The 22,713-nt window shown below is 43.8% G+C and overlaps 1 protein-coding gene across 2 annotated transcripts; it reads right to left on the reverse strand.

Moving 5' to 3' along the window:
- Positions 1–1,090: 1,090 nt before the first annotated feature.
- Positions 1,091–21,215, reverse strand: tmem208 (transmembrane protein 208). 2 transcript variants are annotated; one of them, XM_072279321.1, is made up of 6 exons: positions 21,124–21,215; positions 20,775–20,873; positions 17,299–17,358; positions 13,032–13,168; positions 8,271–8,355; positions 1,091–3,592 (listed from the first exon to the last, which is right to left on the reverse strand). In XM_072279321.1, exons 1-6 carry the CDS (start codon positions 21,127–21,129, stop codon positions 3,455–3,457), a joined length of 525 nt encoding a protein of 174 aa, XP_072135422.1. In that variant the 5' UTR covers positions 21,130–21,215; the 3' UTR covers positions 1,091–3,454. The 2 variants fall into 2 exon arrangements, with proteins under 2 accessions (XP_072135422.1, XP_072135423.1); XM_072279322.1 differs by lacking the exon at positions 20,775–20,873 and having other exon boundaries at positions 21,124–21,214.
- Positions 21,216–22,713: the final 1,498 nt, after the last annotated feature.

Genomic DNA, 22,713 nt, shown 5'->3' on the forward strand with positions numbered 1-22,713 from the left:
CCTTACAGGCAGCAGAGATTACTACCTTAGAGGTCCCACTTTTTAGTTTTCTACCTAGCTCCCTAAACTCTCTCTTCAAGATCCTTACTGTCTCTAGTCATGATCATATCACTGGTTTAGGGTCATTTCTCAGTGTAACTTCACTGTTACAAACTTACATTATAACAGTGATGTCTTTGGAGACAGAGAAAGCGAATAGGTTGCCTTCTCTTAGGGGATGATCTAAGATAAGAAAACATAAGTTTGTAAGCCATTTGAAGCTAGGATAAAGAGAGTCATTTTTAACTGGGGGGTTAGGAGTCTTTCCAGTTCCCTACCAAGCAGTCCATTAGAACATAAGAAATCGGAGTAGGACTAAGTCATTTGGCCCCTCAAGTCTGCTCCACCATTCAATAAGATCATGGCTGATCTGGGCACGGACTCATCATATCCACCTACCTGCCTTTTCCCCAAAACCCTTAATTCCCCTACTATGCAAAAATCTATCCAACCTTGTCTTAAATACATTTACTGAGGCCAAGTCATTGGGTATATTTAAACCAGAGGTTGATAGGTTCTTGATTATTAAAGGTAGTTGAGAGGTATAATAAATCAGCTACGATTAAATGGCAGAGCAGACTTGATGGGCCATATAACCTAATTCAGCTCCTATGACATATGGTAAGCCAGATTGTTCAGCCCTATCAATGCTATTGTGGTCTGTGGTCAGAGCATCACCAGCAGTGGTGGGAACCACAGGAAGACAACCGAACATAAATCCTTCAGAGCTGAGGCAAACATATCAATTTGCTTCTGTATCTTACAGCTACCACGTACCTCAGTAGATGCTGCCTGAACTGCTGATCTCCTCCAGTATTTTGTTCATTGCTCCAGATTCCAAAATCTGAAGTCTGTGTTTCCATGGGCAACAAAGCACTGGCTTAGTGAGATGACTGTACCCCATGAATGAATAAAGTCAGTCACATAATTGCTGATTCAACACAAGATCGAGTTGGGAGACTGAAATGTGACTTTTCCTTGTAATTCACACAGGCAGTAACAATACACTCAGGCAAAATATGAAATCTGATGCAGTCAAAGGCACAACGCAGCGCATTACATAATATTTATTCAATATTTGATCTGTAAATTTGGTTGCTTCATTTTAATAAAACCTTAAATTAATTGTCACTGATGTAACACAGTAAATAAAGATCGAAGTCATTCAGTGGTGACCGTTGGCCCATGCAGCCACTGCTTCCTCACTTGTTCACCACTTCAAGCAATGTATTCAGACAGCAGATGGCTTATTGTGAAAACCCTTGGTCCTTGCGCCAATCCAGCTACCAATGCCCTTTCCAACCCCCAGTGCCTGCATTTATGGAATTGGTGGACTGTCTGCAGCTCAGTGTCTGACTGAGAGACACAGCATTATATCAAGGTGAAATTAAGAATCGCAGAGGAATTCATTCACATGCAGGTAGTCTTGGCATTTTTATTTCTCCTCCCTTCATCTTCTTGCTTTACAATTCTCCCTCTCACTCCTCTTCACCCGCCTATCACCTGTCTGGAGACCCTCCTCCTTCCCTTTCTCCCATGATCCACTCTGCTCTCATAATAGATTCCTTCATTAGCCCTTTACCTTTTCCAGTTATCACCTCTTAACTTCGCACTTCAACCCCGCTTCCCCCTCCCTCCACCTTCTTATTCTGGCTTCCTTCCCCTTCCTTTCCAGTCTTGATGATGGGTCTGAGCCTGAAAGGTTGACCGTTTATTCTTTTCCATAGATGTTCCCTGACCTGCTAAGTTCCTCCACCATTTTGGGTGTCGTTCTTGCATTCATATAGTCTCAGGGTGGCTCAGCCAATGAAGTACTCGTTAACCTGGGCAAAAGGTTTACACACAGTAAGATTCCACACATAGCAATAAGGTTATAACCCAAATCCCATTCTAAGATACCTTCATGAGATAAATACTTACCATGGCATCCAGGATAATCCCCTGCTCTTATAACAACAATGCCTTGGGGTCTTTCACCAATACACACCCTCATTTGAGCCACACCACCTCCAGATCATAAGCCTGCTCCGAATGGCTAAGCAGTATCTGCTGAGAATTTGTGCTCATTTCTCCAAAGACAGTGAGTAGCAGAGTTCAACTTACGGTGTTGTGGACAACCGAGGTAGGAAAAGGAGAGTGCTAAGAAAACAAAGTCTTGCAGGGGAGGTTAGATTAAGCATGCTGGCAGAAGGTTGCCAACATTCCAAGAGTTTTACATTTTGAGAAAGTATTACAAACTGCACTTGAACTTACTGGAGCAGAATCATAGACCCTAGGAAATAATTTCAAGTTCTAATTTCCAATCACAAATGGTAAGGGGGGGGGTCACAAGTTCAGGGTACTCAGAAACAAGGAAGAAGTTCATAAACTTCTACTAAAATTAGATGTAAAAAGTTAGTTCCTGCTTAGCCAAGTTTCTACTGAGTAGGAATTAACTCAATTAATTTAAAAGACAATACTAGTAGGATTTTTCTAGCCAAGGAAACTATGGGAAATAGAGTCAAAGTGGTGGATGGAGTTACAGATCACTGATTGCTGGAAGGACAGATTCCTTTTGCCATTTCTGTACTTGTATCTACACGCGGACAACTAGGCCATGGACCACATCCTGAGCAATGATCCGCTGGAATCAGGTTTGCTAGCTCATAGTACAAAAATTGAAAAAGTGTGTGTCTGTGTATGGGGATGAAGGCATGCAGTTGCCATGGTAATGGCACGTGACTGGCCATATTAGCAAAAGATTGGAGACATCAGCGAACACAAGCATTCTCAGACTCAGGTCCTGGTCAAGTGGTGATAGGCTTCATGTTTGATAACTGACCGTGGGTTTCACCGGCGTTCAGCTGGGTCAGAGATGAGTCTCCATCGGTGCCAACAGTTCCACACTCAGGCTCTGCAGTGCAAAGGGGATGTGGACACCAAAAACAGAGCTCAGTCCATCCACAGTTCTTCCTTTGTCCAAGGCTTTCACATTAGCAATGTCCAAGTTGCTTAGTCCCAAACAATATCTGACACCTGAGGAATTATGCCCTAGTTATGAATTTGAGTAGACAAGGCATTGGGGAGGAATACTGCAGTGAACAACCACAGGGGATAACTAACAAACTACAGCATGAGGTAGTGATCCACAAATGTCAACACATCTCATTTACCTTCGATCCACCCACCAGTTCAGTGACACAAGGCAGGATTCGAAGCTTGAGTAGTGCTCTTTTGGCCAGGGTTAAATGCAGCATAGAAGTGTGGGGGCTGTAGTTCAGAAGCAGCGACTGTCTCTCAGTGCAGACAGGGCTTCAACAAAGTGGTGTCCGGGAACTTGGCAACAGGAGGGGTTGGGAGGGGGGGGTGGGGAGGTGGTGAGACTAGCTTCCAGCAATCCATCTGTTAACAAGTGTCTAGGAACAGCCCTGCCACCCTACTGCAGCTTCCTCATCTGTCGTCGCTCTTGCCTCTTCTGTTTCTTTTCGGATACATCGGAGTTCGTGGGAGGTTCTGCAGTAAACCAGGGTCCTAGGATATTCACCCACAGTAAGTAAAGAGCTCTTGCTGGTGCCTAAAAAAAATGAAATGTCAGAGTCAATCTGGGAGTACAAGCTTAAATGCTTAAATGAGTGAGAGCAGAAGTTTCCTCAGGGTTATAACTGTTTTGTAGGTACTATGTAGGGGCAAAAAAAAGGGAGCTGGATTGGGAATTTCAGCTTTGTTCCCTGTCACACTGCAATTCCATACGCCTTGTTGATATGAATGAACTGATGGGTTATGGGTTCAAGAGCCCCTTCAAATACTTTCATAACTATAACACCTTCATGGCTATAAGCAGCCATGTTTACCTAATATACGTTGGACTTCAGATACACCACCAAGTCATGTCATCTGCAGAAATTCTCTGATGACTCAGCATTAGTTGGGGTGTATAAAGGGAGGATGGGAGGATGAATACAGAACTCTCTGGTGGAGGACTTTGTCAAATAGTGCAAGCTGAATCATCTGTAGCTCAACACCAGTACGATGGTGATGTACTTTAGGAAGACTAAAGGCTGATTTATACTTGTAGGTAGTAGCTTACGCTGCAGCCTATGCAGGTGGGCTACGCCGTTGAGAGCATTTATACTTGTGCGTTGGTGTGTCTGCATCGCTCTGCAATTCACTGCCAAAACGCTAGTTGGTGGTGGGGTTTCTATGCTACTGTGTTGAGTTTCTTCGTGTTGAAACTCAACACGAAGATGCTCAAACTTCAAACAATGGCGACTGAAACTGAAGGAGGGTGAATCTTCTGTGCTTGTCCGGCCACTGAGAGACATGGACGAGGAAATGCATTTCAAATATTTTCGGATGCCGGCAGGTAGATTTGTCAATTTGGTTCATCGTCGCCAACCATTTATTTCGCATCAGTGTACGCACAATATACTCAAGAGACTGGCAATCACCATTCGAGTTTTGGCTTCAAGTGGAAGTCAACAGGCTGTAGCAGCTAGCTACAAACTGGCATTAAGCACAGGGTCCTCCATAATTTCGGAGGTCTGGAAAGCTTTATGGAAAGCATTGCAGCCAGAGTTCCTTCCCTGCCCATTAGTCGCCCAATGGCAAGCTATTGCAGCGTAGGAGAAAATGCAATGCTACCAAGCGGACCAATCACAGTTGTTGCGGTCTGCGACGACGCGACGCGGTTATATTTTGGGAGAGGTGCGTGTTAGGCTACGGCGTAGATACAGCGTAGGGTTCGCAGTGACGACACACATTTGACGCACAAGTATAAATCAGCCTTAAGCCTGCATTGCTCTGTTACTACTGATGGTAAGGATGCGAATGTGGTGAGGACCTACAAGTACCTAGGGGTGCACCTGGATCACAGACTTGAGTGGAGCACCAACACAGAAGCTTTGTCACAAGAAGGGCCAGAGTTACCTTTGCTTCCCGAGGAGACTGAGATCCTTTGGAGTATATAGGCCTCTCCTTCACATGTCTATCAGACTGTTGTTACCAGTACAATCTTTTATGCGGTGGTGTGCTAGGGCAATAGCATCTACACAAGTTATGCCAACAGGCTGAATAAACTGATCATGAAGGTTGGCTCTGTTATTGGAGTCAAACTGGACACACTGGAGGCTGTGGTAGAACAAGGACCCGACAAAAATCCTGGCAATTCTGGATAGTGTTACTCACCCTCTGATTGCCACTTTGGCTGAACAGAGGAACACTTTTAGTAACAGACTAAGACAACTGCACTGCTCCAATGAGGTCATTCTTACTCTTGACCATTTTGCTCTATAATGAGTCAACCTATAGCCAGGGTTGCGATGACCCCCCAACCCCCCGTTAGACTGTTGAGATAATTTTTAAAAATTCTTTTTTATTTCTCTTCTAATATTTGCATGTCTATATACTTGTAATGCTACTGTGACACTGTAATTTCCTTTGGCATCAATAAAGTATCTATCTATTGCTCTGCCCAGTAGGGGCAAGGCAACAGGGCTGTAGTTTAGAGAAGATAAAGTAGATAAATGTTGAACAAAAACCACCAAGTTCAAGAGATGGTAATATTTATTTTCCACTCAGCATCAACACCAGACTTGACTCTTCATCCAACACCGTACTCATTGTGGGGGATTCGCATTACGCTTCCTGGGACTGCTCAGATGGAGTTTAGAGTCCTACAGCACAGAAACAGGCCACATGGCCCATTCATGCACATGCTGTCCATGAAACACTCTTGGTGCCTTCATGATTCAAGTGCTTGTGTGATACCATTAAATGTTAACTGCTGAGACAAAGTATTTCAGATTCCAAGCACCCTCGGGCTCAATTAAAACTTCTTCCCTGGATTCCTTGTAAACCTTTTGCTCTTTACTCTGAGCCCATGTCCTCTCGTTTTAGGTATCTCCATGACAGGGAAAAAGTTTGTAACATCTGTCTCCTCTTTGTCCCTCGTGATTGTGTACACCTCTATTAGCTTCCTTGTCTGCTCCATGGAAAACAAACTCAATCTATCCATGTAACCAAAATGCTTCAATGAGACAGCATCCTGAAAAAGCTCTCTTCGAACCTCCCTAGTCCAACAGCATGGCAACGGCAACTGTACAAAATACTTCAACATCTGCCAAAGCAATGTTCTATGATATAGCACTATGACCTTCCTGCTCTTGTATTCTATGTACGAGCTAATGAAGGCATGTTTCCTATATACTTCCTCATCATCTCATGCTTTTGTGCTGCCATCTTTGGGGATTCTTAGACTTGTACACCAAGGTCTCTGTTTCTTATTGTCCAGGGGCATATCATTCAATATGCATGTCCTACACCAAACACAAGTTCGGCTACAAGAGCTGTCAGCCTTTATAGTATACAGGCAGTACAATTAAACTAAAATGTCTGACTGGCAGTTTGTTCCTTCTTCATCTCCTGCACATCATGTTGTGCCCTTAACCGCTGTTCCTTCTTGAACTACACCCCATCACTACTTGGAAAAAATCCCTTGAAAACACAAGCATGCAGTAAATAGTGGAGGGGATCCTAACTGATTGTGTCTCAGCCTGGTATGGTAAGAATGCCTGAGAATGGAAGTCTGCAAAAAGTGGTGGAATCAACCCAGTCCATCAGAAGCCATGCCATCTTCAGCACTGAGCACATCTGCAAGACACCATTGCCATAAGAAAGCAGCAGCCATCATCATGGACCCCCACGGAGCTACGATGACACTTAACAGCGACTCCTTTGAGCTAATTTGCAGAAACAGAACAGCTTATTTTGATGTCTCTCTTTCCTTTTTAGGGTGGAGATCCTGAGCTGGAGTTACACTCAGACTTGGGTTCTATGTGGTGGTGTTACCCGCTCTCGGGAGCTCAGGACCGGCCACTTTTTGATATCCCAAGGATGCTGACTAGAAAACTAGCATGCCTTCGGGGTTCTGAGACTTCACCGACTGAAACGTTGCAGGTGAAAATGGAACATGGATTGGCTGTCGGGTGTTCTGTACTCGGCAAATTGCGTGCTCTCTGTCTCTCTCTGATAGTGGGGGAAGATTTTGTTGCCGGTTCTTGAGTTGGAGAACTCAGAATAAAAGCGACGCAGCAGACTTTATCATTGCAAGTTTTTTGTTTACGTCTCCCTGCTTGCTGTGTGAACGATTAGTTTTTGTGATACTACAGATCATGTTCTCTTGGGGCTTTGCTATTGCTTGCTTTGTGGGTGGAGCTGATGCTTTTTGTTGAAGTAAGTGGGGGGAGGGGAGGGCTGTTGCTTTGCTGCTGCTTGTGCATGGGAGGTGGAGTGGGGGGGCTTTGGGGTTCTAATGTTTTTACTGTCACTCATTCTTTGGTGCACTCTTCAGTTTTCATGTATGTCTACAAAGAACAAGAATTTCAGGATGTATATTGTATACATTTCTGATATGAAATGGAACTATTGAAACATTCAGGCTAAATTCTCTTCTTGCTATTACCATCAGGCAGGAGGTACCACCTTGGCCTCACATCACCAGGTTCAGAAACAGTCATTACCCCTCAGGCTCCTGAACAAGCGAGAATAATTTCACTCACCTCACCTCTGAACTATTCCACGACCTATAAGCATTAGAGATTCAGCAGATGCTGGAAATCTAGACCAACACAAAAAATGTTGGAGGAACTCAGCACCTATAAAAAAAAGATCAGCCGATGTTTTGCGCTGAGGCCCTTCGGATTCACTTCCAAGGACGCTACAACTCATGTCCTCAGTATTAGTCATTTACTTATTTTTTATTTGCACATTTTGCCTTCTTCTGCACTTTGGTTGCTTGTCTCAGTCTTTGTTTATAAGATCAGATATAGGAGCGGAATTAGGCCATTCAGCCCAATGAGATTGAGTCTCCTCTGTCATTTCATCACAGCTGATCCACTTTCCCTCTCAGCTTCAATCTCCTGTCTTCTCCCTGTATCCCTTCATGCCCTGACCAATCAAGAATGTATCAACCTGACTTAAATATACCCAACGACTTGGCCTCTACAGCTGCCTATGGCAATGAATTCCACAGATTCACCACTCTCTGGCTAAAGAAATTCATTCACTCTGTTTTAAAAGGACACCCCTCTATTCAGAGGCTGTGTCATCTGGTCTTAGACTTCCCCTATACACGTGTAGTTTTTTCAGAAATTTTATTGTATTTCTTTATATTCTTGTAAATGCTTGCAAAAAAAACTCACGATAGTATATGATGACATATACATAGGTTGATAATGAATTTAGTTTGAACTTACTAGGAGCCATAAGTACCAGAAATACATGGACACACAGCTGAGGACTTGCAGAATAGCAGTAAGCAAAATAATGTCCTTCAAATGCCTGCAAGAGAAAGAATGGCAGGTTAGCACCCATCAAGACAAGCTTTATGGAACTACCAATGACACACCCAACAATTTTCATTTACAGAAACAGCATTTAAACACACATATTTACTCCCTCAGTGTTGCACCAATGAGATTGCAGCTTTCTTACCATACATTGCTTCATTCCTTTTTGGCTATTAAACAAGTTTTAAAACTAACAATCGACTTTGCATCAGCTGAGCTTTTGCCACTTTCTGTGTGCAGAATACTCATGTTAGATGTAAATGAAGTTAAGACAGGGCCATTATAAATTCAGTGGTCACTTTATCAGATACCTCCTGTACCTAATAAAGTAGCCACACTGCGTTTACATTCATGGTTTTTTGCTGCTGTCTTCAAGGTCCATTTAGAGATGCTCTTCCACACACCACTGTTGTAACATGTGGTTATTTAAGTTAATTTCACCTTGAACAAGTCTGGCCATTTTCCTCTGACCTCTCTGATTAAAGAAGGCGTTTTTGCCCACAGAGCTGCTGCTCACTGGATGCTTTTTTCATTTTTCACACCAGACTCTGTAATCGCGAGTCTTTGAGCATGAAGATCTCAGGAGATCAGCCGTTTCTTAGATAATCAAACCACCCTGCCTGGCACCAATTATTCCACAAAGTCACGTAGATCACATTTCTTCCCCTTTCAAATGCTCGGTTTGAACAACAACTGAACCTTTTGACCATGTCTGCATGCTTTTATGAACTGAGTTGCTACCACATGATTGGCTAATCAGCTAAACGTATTAAAGGGCAGATGGGCCGGTCCATGAAATTAAGTCAGGCCCATCATAAATTCTGGAGTAAGAGATCGGGTGAAGATGACCAAGTTCTGTTTCATGCTCCTCCCTGTAAAAGTGGTTGTTAATGGTCTTAAAGAGCAAGTCAGATTCCATTCAAATACTCTTGAAAAGAGTAGCTTTAGCAGCTTGTATGTCTGTGTGAAATGAAGATTGTTTTACTCTCAACCTGGTCATTTGCATCATTTATTTAGATACAATGCAGAACAGGCCCTACCGGCCCTTCAATCCACGCAAACCAGCAATCCCTCGATTTAATCAGAGCCTAATCATGGGACAATTTACAATGATCAACTAACCTACCAACCATACATTTTTGGACTGTTGGAGGAAGATCACAAGGTCACAGGGGTTGGGGTGGTGTGGAGGGGGCGGGGGAAGAGATTCTGACTCTGAATTTATGTGCTAATGATACTTGTTCATCCCACATTATGTACTTAACAGTGAAAATTATTACATACCATTAATATAATGACAATATAATGTGTGCAGGGTAACAAAAGCAGCACTGCAGCATCAAGAGAATACCTGGTGTTGAACAACAACAAACAGCAGGCTTTCAATCTGCACCTATGATGCTGTGCTTTGATTAAAAGCTTACAGTACACTGCACAGGTATCTTACTTCTTCAGGTTTTATGCAAAGTATAAAAACAATCAGCATCATAGACTTGTTTTGGTGTTAGATTTTCATGATCAGCAGATGCTTTAAAAATTTAATGCCGTGCCTTTTCTTAAATTTCTGCAACCAGCCTGCTGAGTATTCACAATTACCTTCAATTTTCACTTTGTCATGCTAGATCTTTGCCTGTTTCATGATCAGCATACTGTTATGTGGCATATATTCCAAAAGATCATAAGACAGAGGAACAGAATTAGCAGAATTGACAAATTGAGACTATTCCGCTGTTAAATCATGGCTGATCCTTTTTTCTCCTCCTCAGCCCCACTCCCTTTAACCCGAGATGCCGTATCCAATCAAGAGCCTATCAATCTGTGCCTTAAATACACCCATCCACTTGGCCTCCACAGCTGACTGTGATAACAAATTCCACAAATTCACCACCCTCTGGCTGAAAAAATTTATCTGCACCTATGCTTTAAATGGACACCCCTCTATCCTGAGGCTGTACCCTCCTGTCCTAGACTCCCCCACCATGGGAAACACCATCTCCACAACTACTGTCTAGGCCTTTCAACATTTGAAAGGTTTGAGAATCCTGATTGAGAAGTTGCAGAACCTGGGCCTCTGTACCTCCCTCTGCAATTGGATCCTCGACTTCCTAACCAAAAGACCACAATCTGTACAGATTGGTGATAACATATCCTCCTCGCTGCCGATCAATACTGGCGCACCTCAGGGGTGTGTACCTAGCCCACTGCTCTTCTCTCTGTATACCAATGACTGTGCAGCTAGGCATAGCTCAAATACCATCCATAAATTTGCTGACGATACAACCATTGTCGGTAGAATCTCAGGTGGCAACAAGATGGCGTACAGGAGTGAGATACGCCAACTAATGGAGTGGTGCCGCAGCAACAACCTGGCACTCAACGTCAGTAAGATGAAAGAGCTGATTGTGAACTTCAGGAAAGGTAAGATGAAGAAACACAAACCAATCCTCATAGAGGGATCAGAAGTGCAGAGAGTGAGCAGCTTCAAGTTCCTCGGTGTCAAGATCTCTGAGGACCTAACCTGGTCCCAACACATCGATGTACTTATAAAGGAGGCAAGACAGCGGCTATACTTTATTAGGAGTTAGAAGAGAATTTGCAAGACAACAAATACATTCAAAAACTTCTATAGTTGTACCGTGGAGAGCATTCTGACAGGCTGCATCACTGTCTGGTATGGGGGTGCTACTGCACAGGGACCAAAGGAAGTTGCAGAAGGTTGTAACTCTAGTCAGTTCCATCTTGGGCACTAGCCTACAAAGTACCCAGGACATCTTTAGGGAGCACTGTCTCAGAGAGGCAGCGTCCATTATTTAAGACCTCCAGCACCCAGGGCATGCCCATTTCTCACTGTTACCATCGAGTAGGAGGTTTAAAAAAAAAAGCCTGAAGGCACACACAGTGATTCAGGAACAGCTTCTTCCTCTCTACCATCCGATTCCTAAACAGACATTGAATCTTTGGATATTACCTCACTTAAAAAAATACAGTATTTCTGTTTTTGCATGTTTTTTAAAAATTATTCAATATCATTGATTTACCTCTATTTATTATTACTTTTATTTTATTTATTATTATTATTTTTCTCTCTGCTAGATTATGTATTGCATTGAAGTGCTGCTGCTAAGTTAACAAATTTCACGTCACATGCCGGTGATAATAAACCTGATTCTGATTCAATGAGAACCCCCTCATCCTTCTAAATTACAGCGAGTACAGATCCAAAGCTACCAAACGTTCCTCATATGATAATCCTTTCATTCCCGGAATCATCCTGTGAACCGCCTCTGGACCCACTCCAATGCCAGAACATCTTTTCTTAGATGAAGAGCCTAAAACTGTTCACAACACTCAAATTGCAGCCTCATGCGTGCCTTATAAAGCCTCAGCATCACATCCCTGCTCTTGTATTCTAGATGGCTTGAAATCAATGCTAACATTGCAATTGCCTTCCTCACCACTGATTCAACCTGCAAGTTAACCTTTAGGGTGTTCTGCACAAGGACTCCCAAGACCCTATGCACCTCAGATTTTTGGATATTTTCCCCCATTTAGAAAATAGTCTGCACATTTATTTTTACTACCAAAGTGCATGACCATGCTTTTCCAACATTGCATTTCATTTGCCCACTCTTACCCACTCTCCTAATCTGTCCAAGACCTTCTTCAGCCTGCCTGTTTCCTCAACACTACCAATCTTCGTATCATCTGTAAACCTGGCATCAAAGTCATCTATTCCACCATCTAAATCGTTTATATGCAGCATAAAAAGAAGTGGTCCCAATATTGACACCTGTGGAACACCAGTAGTCACTGACAGCCAACCAGACAAGGATCCTTTGATTCCCACTCGCTGCCTCCTACCAATCAGCCAATGCCCTAACCATGCCAGTAACTTTCCTGGGCTCTTAACTTGATAAGCAGCCTTATGTGTGGTACCTTGTCAAAGGACTGAACGTGCAAATATACAACATTCACTGCATCCCCTTTATCTTGTAATTTTCTCAAAGAATTCCAACAGGTTCGCCAGGCAAGATTTGCCCTGAAGGAAACCATGCTAACTTTGTCCTAGATTGTCCTGTGTCGTCAAGTACTCCATAACCTTATCGCTCCAACACGGATGAATCTATTCTTTCTATCCACGATCAATTTAAAAATTTGTTTTGCTTTAGAGTGTTTTTCTATTTTTTCATTAATTTCTGTTCATTACATACATGAGGTTTCTTCTCAGACTGCACAGAGACATGCTTGTTACCTGAAAAGCTTTCCAGCATTTTGTGACGTCATGTCAGCGATAAATAAAAACGAATGATGGAATTTTGGATAACCTGTACTGGAGTTTGATTCCTGCAAGGAGTTTGTACATTCTCCCCATGACTGTGTGGGTTTCCTCCCACATTCAAAAAGACACAGACAGTTAGGGTCAGTGAGCTGCAGGCACTCTACATTGGCACTGGAAACACACGTGGGTTTCTCAGGACAATACTTGCTATTTGAATAGACACAAAAGTGCTGCATTTCACTGTATATTTCGATATACACGTGACAAAACTAATGTTTTTCTTTATTTTTCAAAGTAGTGACAGTGTTTCTCCTTTGGCTAATTCACTAAAATACAACATTCCAATACTTGAACAAACTGGGCTTTATTGCAGCACTGTGGACACTCACTCTGCCATACCCTGCTCCATGTTCAGGTCAATGCCGCCATCGACAAGTGTGTTGTCGCTAGAGAACACGGGCTGGGCCATCCCTTGCATCCAACGGTAGCTGAAGCTGTAGACAACCACGGCAAAGGCCAGCAATCCCTGCCACAGAAAGAATAGAGTTTACTGAAAGAATCAGATTCAGTTTTGTTATTACTGACATACTGTTGTGTGGTTACAGTAAATGCAATACATAATATATGCTATAAAATGTAGTAAGAACTATATACAGTGGATTTTGGGTAATTGGGCCATTTGTCTATCAGGGCAGCCACTTGTTTGGGATGACTCAAAGCAGAAAAACTAATGCCGCTACGCCAGTTAATTGGGACGGGAGACTTGCCGAAGTTTCTAACTAGCGCCAGTCACGTGAACTTGTTCGGCCATTAGACGCTACACCAGAATTAGAGCGTACAGCTTCTAAGTAGCGTCAGTGCATATGCTTGTGTAATATTATCCATTTTGGCTGATGGCCACCAATTCAAAAAGCAGCGATCTTTGATAATTTTGCTTCTTTTGACTTAAAATAATTTAAACACTTGCCAATACATCAGGAAAAAAAAAATGACTCTAGCTGAAAAAAAATGACAGTACTGGACCAAATGAAAAACCAACCACCTAACACTATTTATTTATTGTTAGAATACAACACTACTTCATACAGAAAGGCAATGAAGGCAGTCTATTATCTTTACTAAGTGGGTGCACTGATTTTGTTCATTTACAGTCAATCAAAAGAACACACCAGCATACACTGGATGAACATCTATTAGAAACTAATAGTTTTATAGTACTGTAGTAGTATTGGTAGCATTCTAATTTGTTCTACATTTCATTTAAATACATAATTTGTTAATCAGTTAAATGACAGTTTCCTAAAACAAAAAACATTTTTAACTATTTCCATGAAACTAATTGGGCAGCTATTTCCATTTCGGCGAATTGGGGCAGCTACTTAACTGTGCCAAAACATACTGGTCCTGATATTGTACGATCAACTGGAATCCACTGTTTATAAAAAACAAATATGTAGTGCAAAATGAGAGCAAACAAGTGAGGAGATGTTCATGGAGTCAATGTCCATTCACAAATCTGTTGGTGCGGGGGAAGAAGCTGTTTTGAAAATGTTGAATGTGTCTTCAAGCTCCTGTACCTCCCCTCTGATGGTAGCAATGAGAAGAGGGCATGTCCTGGGTGGTGAGGGTCCTTAATGATGGATGCCACCTTTTGAAGATGTCCTCGATGATGGAGAGGCTAGTACCCATGATGAGCTAGCTGAGTTTACAACCCTCTGCGGCTTTTTCTGATGCTGTGCACTGGCCCCTCTATACTAGATGGTGGGATGGTGCAGACATGTTTATGTAGTATGTCACCTACAGCCGTGTGACCCGGATTCAGGACCAGGTCGATCTCAGCAGTCTTTATTCATAAAGCAGCGAAGAGCATCGCTGTGGTGCAACTGCCAGCCAAGCTTCCATGGATTGTGTATTTCGAGTGGGTTTGAACAGAGCCGCGAGCTCTGTGTTGCATTCTCTAACACTGTGGCCCTACCTTCCCAACGCGGTCCGCAGACGCGGCCCCACCTTCCCAACGTGGCCCGCAGACGCGGCCCCACCTTCCCAACGCGGCCCCACCTTCCCAACGCGGCCCGCAGACGCGGCCCCACCCTCCCAACGCGGTCCGCAGGCGTAGAACCACCCTCCCAACGTGGTCCGCAGGCGTAGAACCACCCTCCCAACGCGGTCCACAGACGTAGCCCCACCTTCCCAACGCAGTCCGCAGACGTAGCCCCACCTTCCCAACGCGGTCCGCAGACGTAGCCCCACCTTCCCAACGCGGTCCGCAGACGTAGCCCCACCTTCCCAACGTGGCCCCACCTTCCTAACGTGGTCCACAGACGTAGCCCCCCCTTCCCAATGTGGTCCGCAGACGTAGACCCACCTTCCCAACGTGGTCCACAGACGTAGACCCACCTTCCCAACGTGGTCCACAGACTAGGCGGAAAAGGCAATGCACTATGACCGTTCTTGAATGCTAACTATCCAAAAGGGTCAATTTTCATCTGCGATCCAGTCAGCTCGTGTCAACAGGGCACAAGGTCCTCGTGGTCCTTCCACACATTGTACAAATAAATAATACTGAATTTACAATCTACAAGAAAGATGCCAGTAGCTAGAAAAACTCCAGAGAATATTTACAATGATGCTGCTGGGAGATGAGAACCTGAGTTATTGGGCAAGGTGAATAGGTTTGGACTTTATTCCACAGAATGTAGGAGAATGAGGGGAGATTTGATAGAGCTACACAAGAATACGAGGGCTATAAATGGGGTAAATGCAAGCAGACTTCTTCCACTGAGGTTGGGTGAGACTAGAACTAGAGGTTAAGGCTGAAAGGTTAACTGTTTAAGGGGAACATTACTGGAAACTTCTTCACTCAGGATAGTGAGAGAGTGTAACGAGCTGTCAGCAGAAGTGATGGATGTGGGCTCGATTTCAACATTTGGATAAGTATGTGGATGAGAGGGGTATGGAGGGCTATGGTCCAGATGCAGGCCAATTGAAATAAGGAAGAATAATAGTTCATAATAGTCCAAAGGGCCTTCAATTGGGAAGTTTGGTACTGTGTAATTCAAGCCTTCCATCCCAAATAAAAGGACCAGCCTCAAAGGTCACTTGCAAATCTCTAACATCAAGCCAGAATCAGAAAACCACAACCATCTTGGACTGTTCAAAATCACCTTTTCAGGAGATTTATAGTGTTCAAGGTAGAAAGTAAATTTATTTTCAAAGTATGTATATGTTACCACATTATACCTTGAGATTCATTTTCTGCAGGCATTTACAAAGAAGAAACACTATAGAATTTTACAGAAAGATATACATAAACAAAGACTGACAAACAACCTATAAGCAAAATAAAATAAACTGCAAACAAAAATAGTACTGAGATGGCGAGCTGCAGAGAGTCCTTGTACGTGAGTTGTTAGGCTGTAGAATGGGTTCATTCACACTGGTTCAGGAAGCCAGTGGTTGTAGTGTAATAACTGTACCTGAACGTGGTGATGTAGGTCCCAAGACTTCTGTATCTTTTACCTGATGGTAGTAATGAGGAGGCATAACTTGGATGGTGGCTGGGTTGGGGGGGGGGGGGGGTGGAGAAAGAAAGGTCTTTTATGATGGATGTTGCTTTCTTGTAGTGGGAGTGCTCCATCAATATACTCAACGGTGGAGAAGCTTTTGCTTGTGATAGATGGACTAAATCCACGTTTTGCACTCATATCAGCTGGTGAAATCTGATGGGGGAGGGGAAGAAGCCATTTCTAAATCATTGAGTGCAGGTCTTCAGGCTCCTGTATGACCTCCCTGCTGGTAGCAATGAGAACAGGTTCTGTTCTGGATGTTTAGGGCCGTAGTGATGGATGCTGACTTCTTGAGTTGCCCCCTCCTGAGTATGATCTCAATGGTGGGGAGGGTTGTGCCCGAGATGGAGCTGACTGAGTGCAGCCTCTTCCAATCTTGTACATTGGAGCCATCATGCCAAGCTGCGAGGAGTCCACAAACTAGAAAGTTATTCCCTTCCTTGCAGTATTTATTTTTATGATTTAGAATAATTTTATGTCTTTGCACTGTACTGTTGCCACAAAACAACAAATCTGATTCTGGAGCAGAGGTCAGACCGGGTTGTTGGGAGTTGTGAGGTAAACTCTACTATCCCGTATTCATCACCTGCCTGAACTCAAGCTTGTCCCTCTTGCAGGCAAATAGCCCAACGTCATTTTTGTAACCATCAACAGTCACTTAGTTAAGGCAACAAAAAGCATCACCATATGTGGTACCAAAGCCTTTAGTGTTAGAGATATGTTCAAAGTACAGTTTTTAATTAAAGTATGTATGCAGTATACAACCCTGAAATTCATCTTCCCCACAGTCACAAAACAAACCAATCAGTTCAAAGAAAGAACATCAAATATCAAAACCCCCTCCCCAAGCACAAAAAAAAACGCATGCGAATGGCAACAAAACAAAAAAACTGAGCAAAAGCACAGAATCTAAAAACACAAAATCAAAAGGCACATGATACTGATGGAAACATTTATCTTCAGGTAACTGCCTTCTACCACTTGGTTACGAAGCCACTAAATAAAAGACTGAGGCTTCTGTCGGACTGCAGAAACAAAAACTAGATTGAATGACTAACACCATCAGGTTCAGCCTGATACAGTAACTTACCCAGGTCCAGAATGTGACGGAGCTATAGAAAAGGAGAAACTTCACCGCTCCGTAAATAGCCTGTGGCAAAGAGAATGAGCAGGTTAAGAAGAGGGCAACAAACCAGATAGAAAAGCAAGCTCTCGTTCATCTTTCTAGGGTACACTGAAGACGATTCAAAGGAGGTTCACAAAAATGATTTTGGGATTGAAAGACATCATATGAGGAGCATTTGAAGGCTTTGGGCTTTTAGTCACTGGAATTCAGAAGAAAGAGGGGGAATTTCATTGAAACCTATTGAATGTTGAAAGGCCTCGATAGAGTGGCTATGGAGAAGGTGTTCCCTATGCTGGGGGAGTCGAAGACCACAGAGCACAGCCTCAGAACAGAGGGGAATCCATTTGGAACAGAGTTTCTTTAGCCAAAGGGTGGTAAATCTGTGGAATTCTTTGCCACAGGTCGCCGTGGAGGCCAAGTCATTGGGCACATTTCAGGCGGAGGCTGAGATATATTTGATTAGTCAGGGCATAAAGGGATACAGGGAGAAGGCAGGAGATTGGTGCCGAGAGGGAGATGGATCAGCACACTCAATGGCCCAAATGGCCTAATTCTGCTCCTATATCTTAAGGTCTTTTAAAAAAAAATTATTTATTGAGATACAGCACAGAAGAGGCCCTTCCAGCTGCGCTGCCCAGCAATCTCCCGATTTAATCCTAATTTACAATGACCAATTAACCAAACAACCTGTATCTCTTTGGATTGTGGGAGGAAACCTGGGCACCCGGAGGAAACCCACGCAGTCATGAGGAGAAGGAACGTACAAGCTCCTTGTAGGTTGCTGTGGGAATTGAACCCAAGCTGCTCGTACTGTAAAGTGTTGTGCCAACCACTATGCCTGCATGCTGCATCAATGTTCTTAATATCTCACATAGTGGGAAGAAAACGTAACTCACAGGGCTGGAATAAATTCATAGATAAAGCACACCATACTGGTGTGGTCCACTGTATTACTTATTCTCGATTGAAATCATGTTTTAACAGGCAAGAATAAAGCTGAATAGGAACAGAGAGACCTTCAGTCAGATATCCAGTAAAAGCTGAGAGGGTCAGACTCTGCAAGGAAAGCGAAGGTTAACACAGATCAAGTTAGAGATTAAGCCAAGGGATAAAGCAGGCATCATTTGCCAAAGGGGTAGAATGGAATGCTAGAAGGGGCAAGAGAAATGGGCTCTATAGCAGCATGACACTATTAAAGCTCGGTGTTCAATGGAGTTCTGAGTTCAATTCCAACGTCATCTGTAAAGAGTCTGTATGTTCTTCCCGCGGAATGCATGGGTTCCCTCCTGGTGCTCTGGTTTCCTCCCACAGTGCAAAGACATACCAGTTAGAAGGTTAATTGATCATTGTAAACTGGCCCTGATTAAGCTAGGGCTAAAACAGGGATTGCTGGGTGATGCAGCTGGAAAGATCGGAAGGGCCTATTCCACAATGTATTGCAGTCAATCAATAAATAAAGCTGGAGAAGATGGAGTAATGCTGGATATAAAGCAGACAAACTACCAAATAAAATTGCAACCTCAGCCTGCTCCATCATGGGCACTATCCACATCAAGGGGATATAGTAATTTATAGTGTTCATTATGTACTGCAACATACTGCTGTCGCAACACAACCAATTTCACAAATTGTATCTTCGCAAGAAAAAGTTTGTGAAACCTTTGCAGTTACCTGGTTTTCTGCACTAATTATCATAAAATGTGGTCTAATCTTCATCTAATTCACAATAATAGACAAACACAATCTGCCTAAACTAGCTATTGTACAACTTCTCGTCAATTCTGAAAACACCATTTAAACAATCAGTCTAAGTTCAAAAAAGTATGTGAACCTCTGGGGTAATGCCTTCTACAAAAACTATTTGGAGTCAGGTATTCCATTCAAGGGGATGAGATTGGAGATGTGTGTCGTAGAGTTGCCCTGCCCTATAAAGAAAAGACACACAAAGTCAGGTTACTGACAAAGCCTGCTCTTCTTAAGAAAGATCTGTTTCTGTGCACCATGCCTTGATTGAAACAACTTTCAGAGGACCTTGGAAGAAGGATTGTAAAGATGCATGAAGCTAGAGAAGGCTACAAAACCGTTTCTAAAGACCTGAGAGTTCATCAGTCCGCACCAAGAGAAATTGTCTGCAAATGGAGGAAATTCAGTCCTGTTGCTACTCTCCCTAGGAATGGACGTCCTGCAAAGATCACACTAAGAGCACAGTGTGCAACGTTGAAGGAAGTGAAAAGGAACACAAGGGTAAAAGCAAGAGACCTACAGAAATCTCTAGAACTTGCAAAAGTTTCTGTTCATATGCCCACTACAAGAAAAACACTGAACAAGAATGGTGGTCATAGAAGAATACCACTGCTCTCCAAACATGTCTCAAGTTTGCAAAAGACCACCTGGATATTCTACAATACTTCTGGGACAATGTTCTGTGGACAGATGAGACAAAGGTTGAAATTTTTCGCATAAATGCACACCGCTATGCTTGAAGGCAAAAGGGCGCTGAACACCAACACCAAAGCATGGTGGAAGGAAATCATTGTTTGGGGCTGCTTTGCTGCCTTGGATCTTGGACAGCTTGCAAGCATTGAAGGAACAATTCAAAATTGTATCAGGACATTTTTACAGGAGAATGTCAAGGTAGCGACTGAATGATGCAACAAAACAATGACCTGAAACACTAGAGTAAATCAACAACAGAATGGTTTAAAAAGGAAAAAAATTCCTGTTTTGGAATGACCAAGTCAGAGTCTGGACCTTAACCCAATTGAAATGCTGTGGCATGATCTGAAGGGGGTTGTTCATGCAAGGTTATCCCAGAAATATTGATAAATTGAAATAGTTTTGTATGGAGGAATGATCTAAAATTCCTCCTTGCTGTTGTGCAAGTCTGATCAGCTGCTACAGGAAACATTAGGTGGAGGTTATTGCCATTATAGGAGGCTCTACCAGTTATTAAATACAAGGATTCACATACCTTTTCCAGCCTGGACTGTGAATGACTAAACAACGTGTTCAACTGCAACGTACAATTGTTTGTATGTTATTAGTTTAGGCAGAAAGTGTTCGTTTATTATTGTGACTGAGATGAAGATCAGACCACATTTTGAATAATTAATGCAGAAAACCAGGTAATTGCAAAGGGTTGACAAACTTTATCTGGCAACTGTGAGCTGGTGATATTAAACCTGATTTTGAAAGGGAAAAAGAAACTGATAATGCTAAAAATTCAATACAGAGCAGTTATGGTTAGGAGTTAGTTAAGTCAACCAAAATGGTTGAATGGTGTTTTATAAAGGTTAGAGCAAAACCGCATAGATACAAGGTCTTCAGTACACCGAGTCTATGCCAATTACCCTAGCAACCTGTGTCTTTGGAATATAGCAAGAACTAGAGTATGCAAAGGAAACCCCAAGATCTTCCCCTCCCAAAAACCTCCAACTTACATTAGCCCCCAGAATAATCCTCAGGTAGAACTTCAACGTCTGCTTGTTCTCTTCAAAAATCTGCTTCTTGCCTTTTGTTCCAACCTTGCCGGTTTTCGGCTACACAAGCCAGAAAGTATTTAATCAGAATCAGTGAGGCAAAGTATAAAGTTATATTTTATCCGTCCCGAGATATACCAAGAAACATTCCAAAAACACACACGGGCTATTATTAACGAAGGCAAAGTCCTTCAATTTGATAATCTGCACAGAGTTTCCCCTCCCAATCCGTTCTTGCATCTTGCTCCAACCCACCCTGAACTCTGGCTCAGAAAGTCCTGGCCTCAGCCTCCCAATGCTCCGCACTCACCGCCATAGCTGCTGGTTCTCAGCCAATACCGGCGACTGAACCGCCAACCGAGGCCCCCGAACGGCTAGTCAGCGCTCCATCGTATTTCCGGCGCACAGTGTCATCGTCAACGACGTGACATACGCATTGACGTCGAGTGGTCGGGCGGGCTCTGGGGATATGTCAGACAGGTGAGACCCCGCCCATGTCCTCGGAGCGCCCTCCCGGTGTAAGCTCTGCTCACCTGTTTCTTTGGCAGTACAGTATCTGCGGGTCAAGTAGCTCGGCTTCCTCCACTGGATGATGCCTGTACCTGAATCCTTTCCTGCTCTTGCAGGTGTGAAGCACCTTCAATTACTCCAAAAGACTGAGGTTTGGTAAAATACTGAAAGGCTTTTATTCGCTGTACAATACGACCTCCACAGTGAGTGTCTGCCCCCGGACTGAGGGGAAGGGGCAAGGCGAACACCTTTATACAGGACTCTGTGGGAGGAGCCACAGGGGCAGTCAGCAGAGGGGTGTGTCCAGACAGGTAACCAAGTTACAACATATATACATGGTTTACCACATTCACCCCTCCTTTTTTAAAAAAGAGTCCCGCGGGGTGAAGTGACTGACAATATTTACAAGAAGTATATTTACAGGTTAAGTCTATCAGGCGGTTGAGTCCGTTGCTGTGACCTACGTAGCACCGGTGGTGAATGCATCGACGATGGCGGTTGTGCTGGCTCCGGCCTGACTTCAGGTGCCTGCACGTTAAGCGTCGGTAATCCCTCGTGCATGTGCGTCGCGCCCGGTATGGGAGTGTTGTGTGGTGTCTGTATAGGGTTTGGGGTGCACGGTGTCTCCTAGGTACGTACATTTGGGGGTACGGGGTCAATTGTCACCACAGAGTGTTCAGGGTAGGGGCCCGGAGCTCCTGCGGGCGCCAGGTCGCGGATGGAGACCGTGTCCTCCCGCCCATCAGGTAAAACCACGTAGGCATACTGGGGGTTCGCATGAAGTAAGTGAACCCTCTCGACTATCGGGGAGTATTTATTGCTCCTCGCATGTTTCCGGAGCAGCACTGGCCCCCGGGACGTCAGCCAAGATGGTAGGGTGGTTCCAGTGGTCAATTTTCTGGGAAAAGAAAAGAGCCGCTCATGAGAGGTGGCATTGGTGGCCGTGCATAACGGAGCGGATGGAGTGGAGTGCCTCGGGAAGGACCTCCTGCCAGCGGGAGACCGGCAGTCCCTTTGACCTGAGGGCTAAGAGTGTGGCTTTCCACACTGTGCCATTCTCCTTCTCTACCTGTCCATTCCCCCGGGGATTATAGCTCGTGGTCCTACTGGTTGCAATTCCCCTAGCCAGTAGATATTGGCGCAGCTCGTCACTCATAAACGAGGACTCTCTGTCACTGTGGATATAGCATGGGTATCCGAACAGAGTGAAGAGCTTGCGCAGGGCTTTTATAACTGACGTGGTAGTGGTTTAGGGGCAGGGGATGGCGAAGGGGAACCGCGAGTACTCGTCAATTACGTTAAGAAAATACACATTGCGGTCGGTGGAGGGAAGGGGGCCCTTAAAGTCAACACTCAGTCGCTCAAAGGGGCGGGTGGCCTTGATGAGTGG

The sequence above is a fragment of the Mobula birostris genome, chromosome 15, assembly GCF_030028105.1.
Source record: "Mobula birostris isolate sMobBir1 chromosome 15, sMobBir1.hap1, whole genome shotgun sequence".
NCBI classification, from domain to species: Eukaryota; Metazoa; Chordata; class Chondrichthyes; order Myliobatiformes; family Myliobatidae; genus Mobula; species Mobula birostris.

Bases quoted from the DNA above. Each gene is read 5' to 3' on its own strand.
- tmem208 (XM_072279321.1), bottom strand. The intron at 17,359-20,774 runs GTAAGTTGGAGG...TCTTTGCCACAG, and splicing joins GGATTATTCTGGGGGCTAAT to GCTATTTACGGAGCGGTGAA. The intron at 13,169-17,298 runs GTAAGTTACTGT...TTTCTGTGGCAG, and splicing joins CCGTCACATTCTGGACCTGG to GGATTGCTGGCCTTTGCCGT.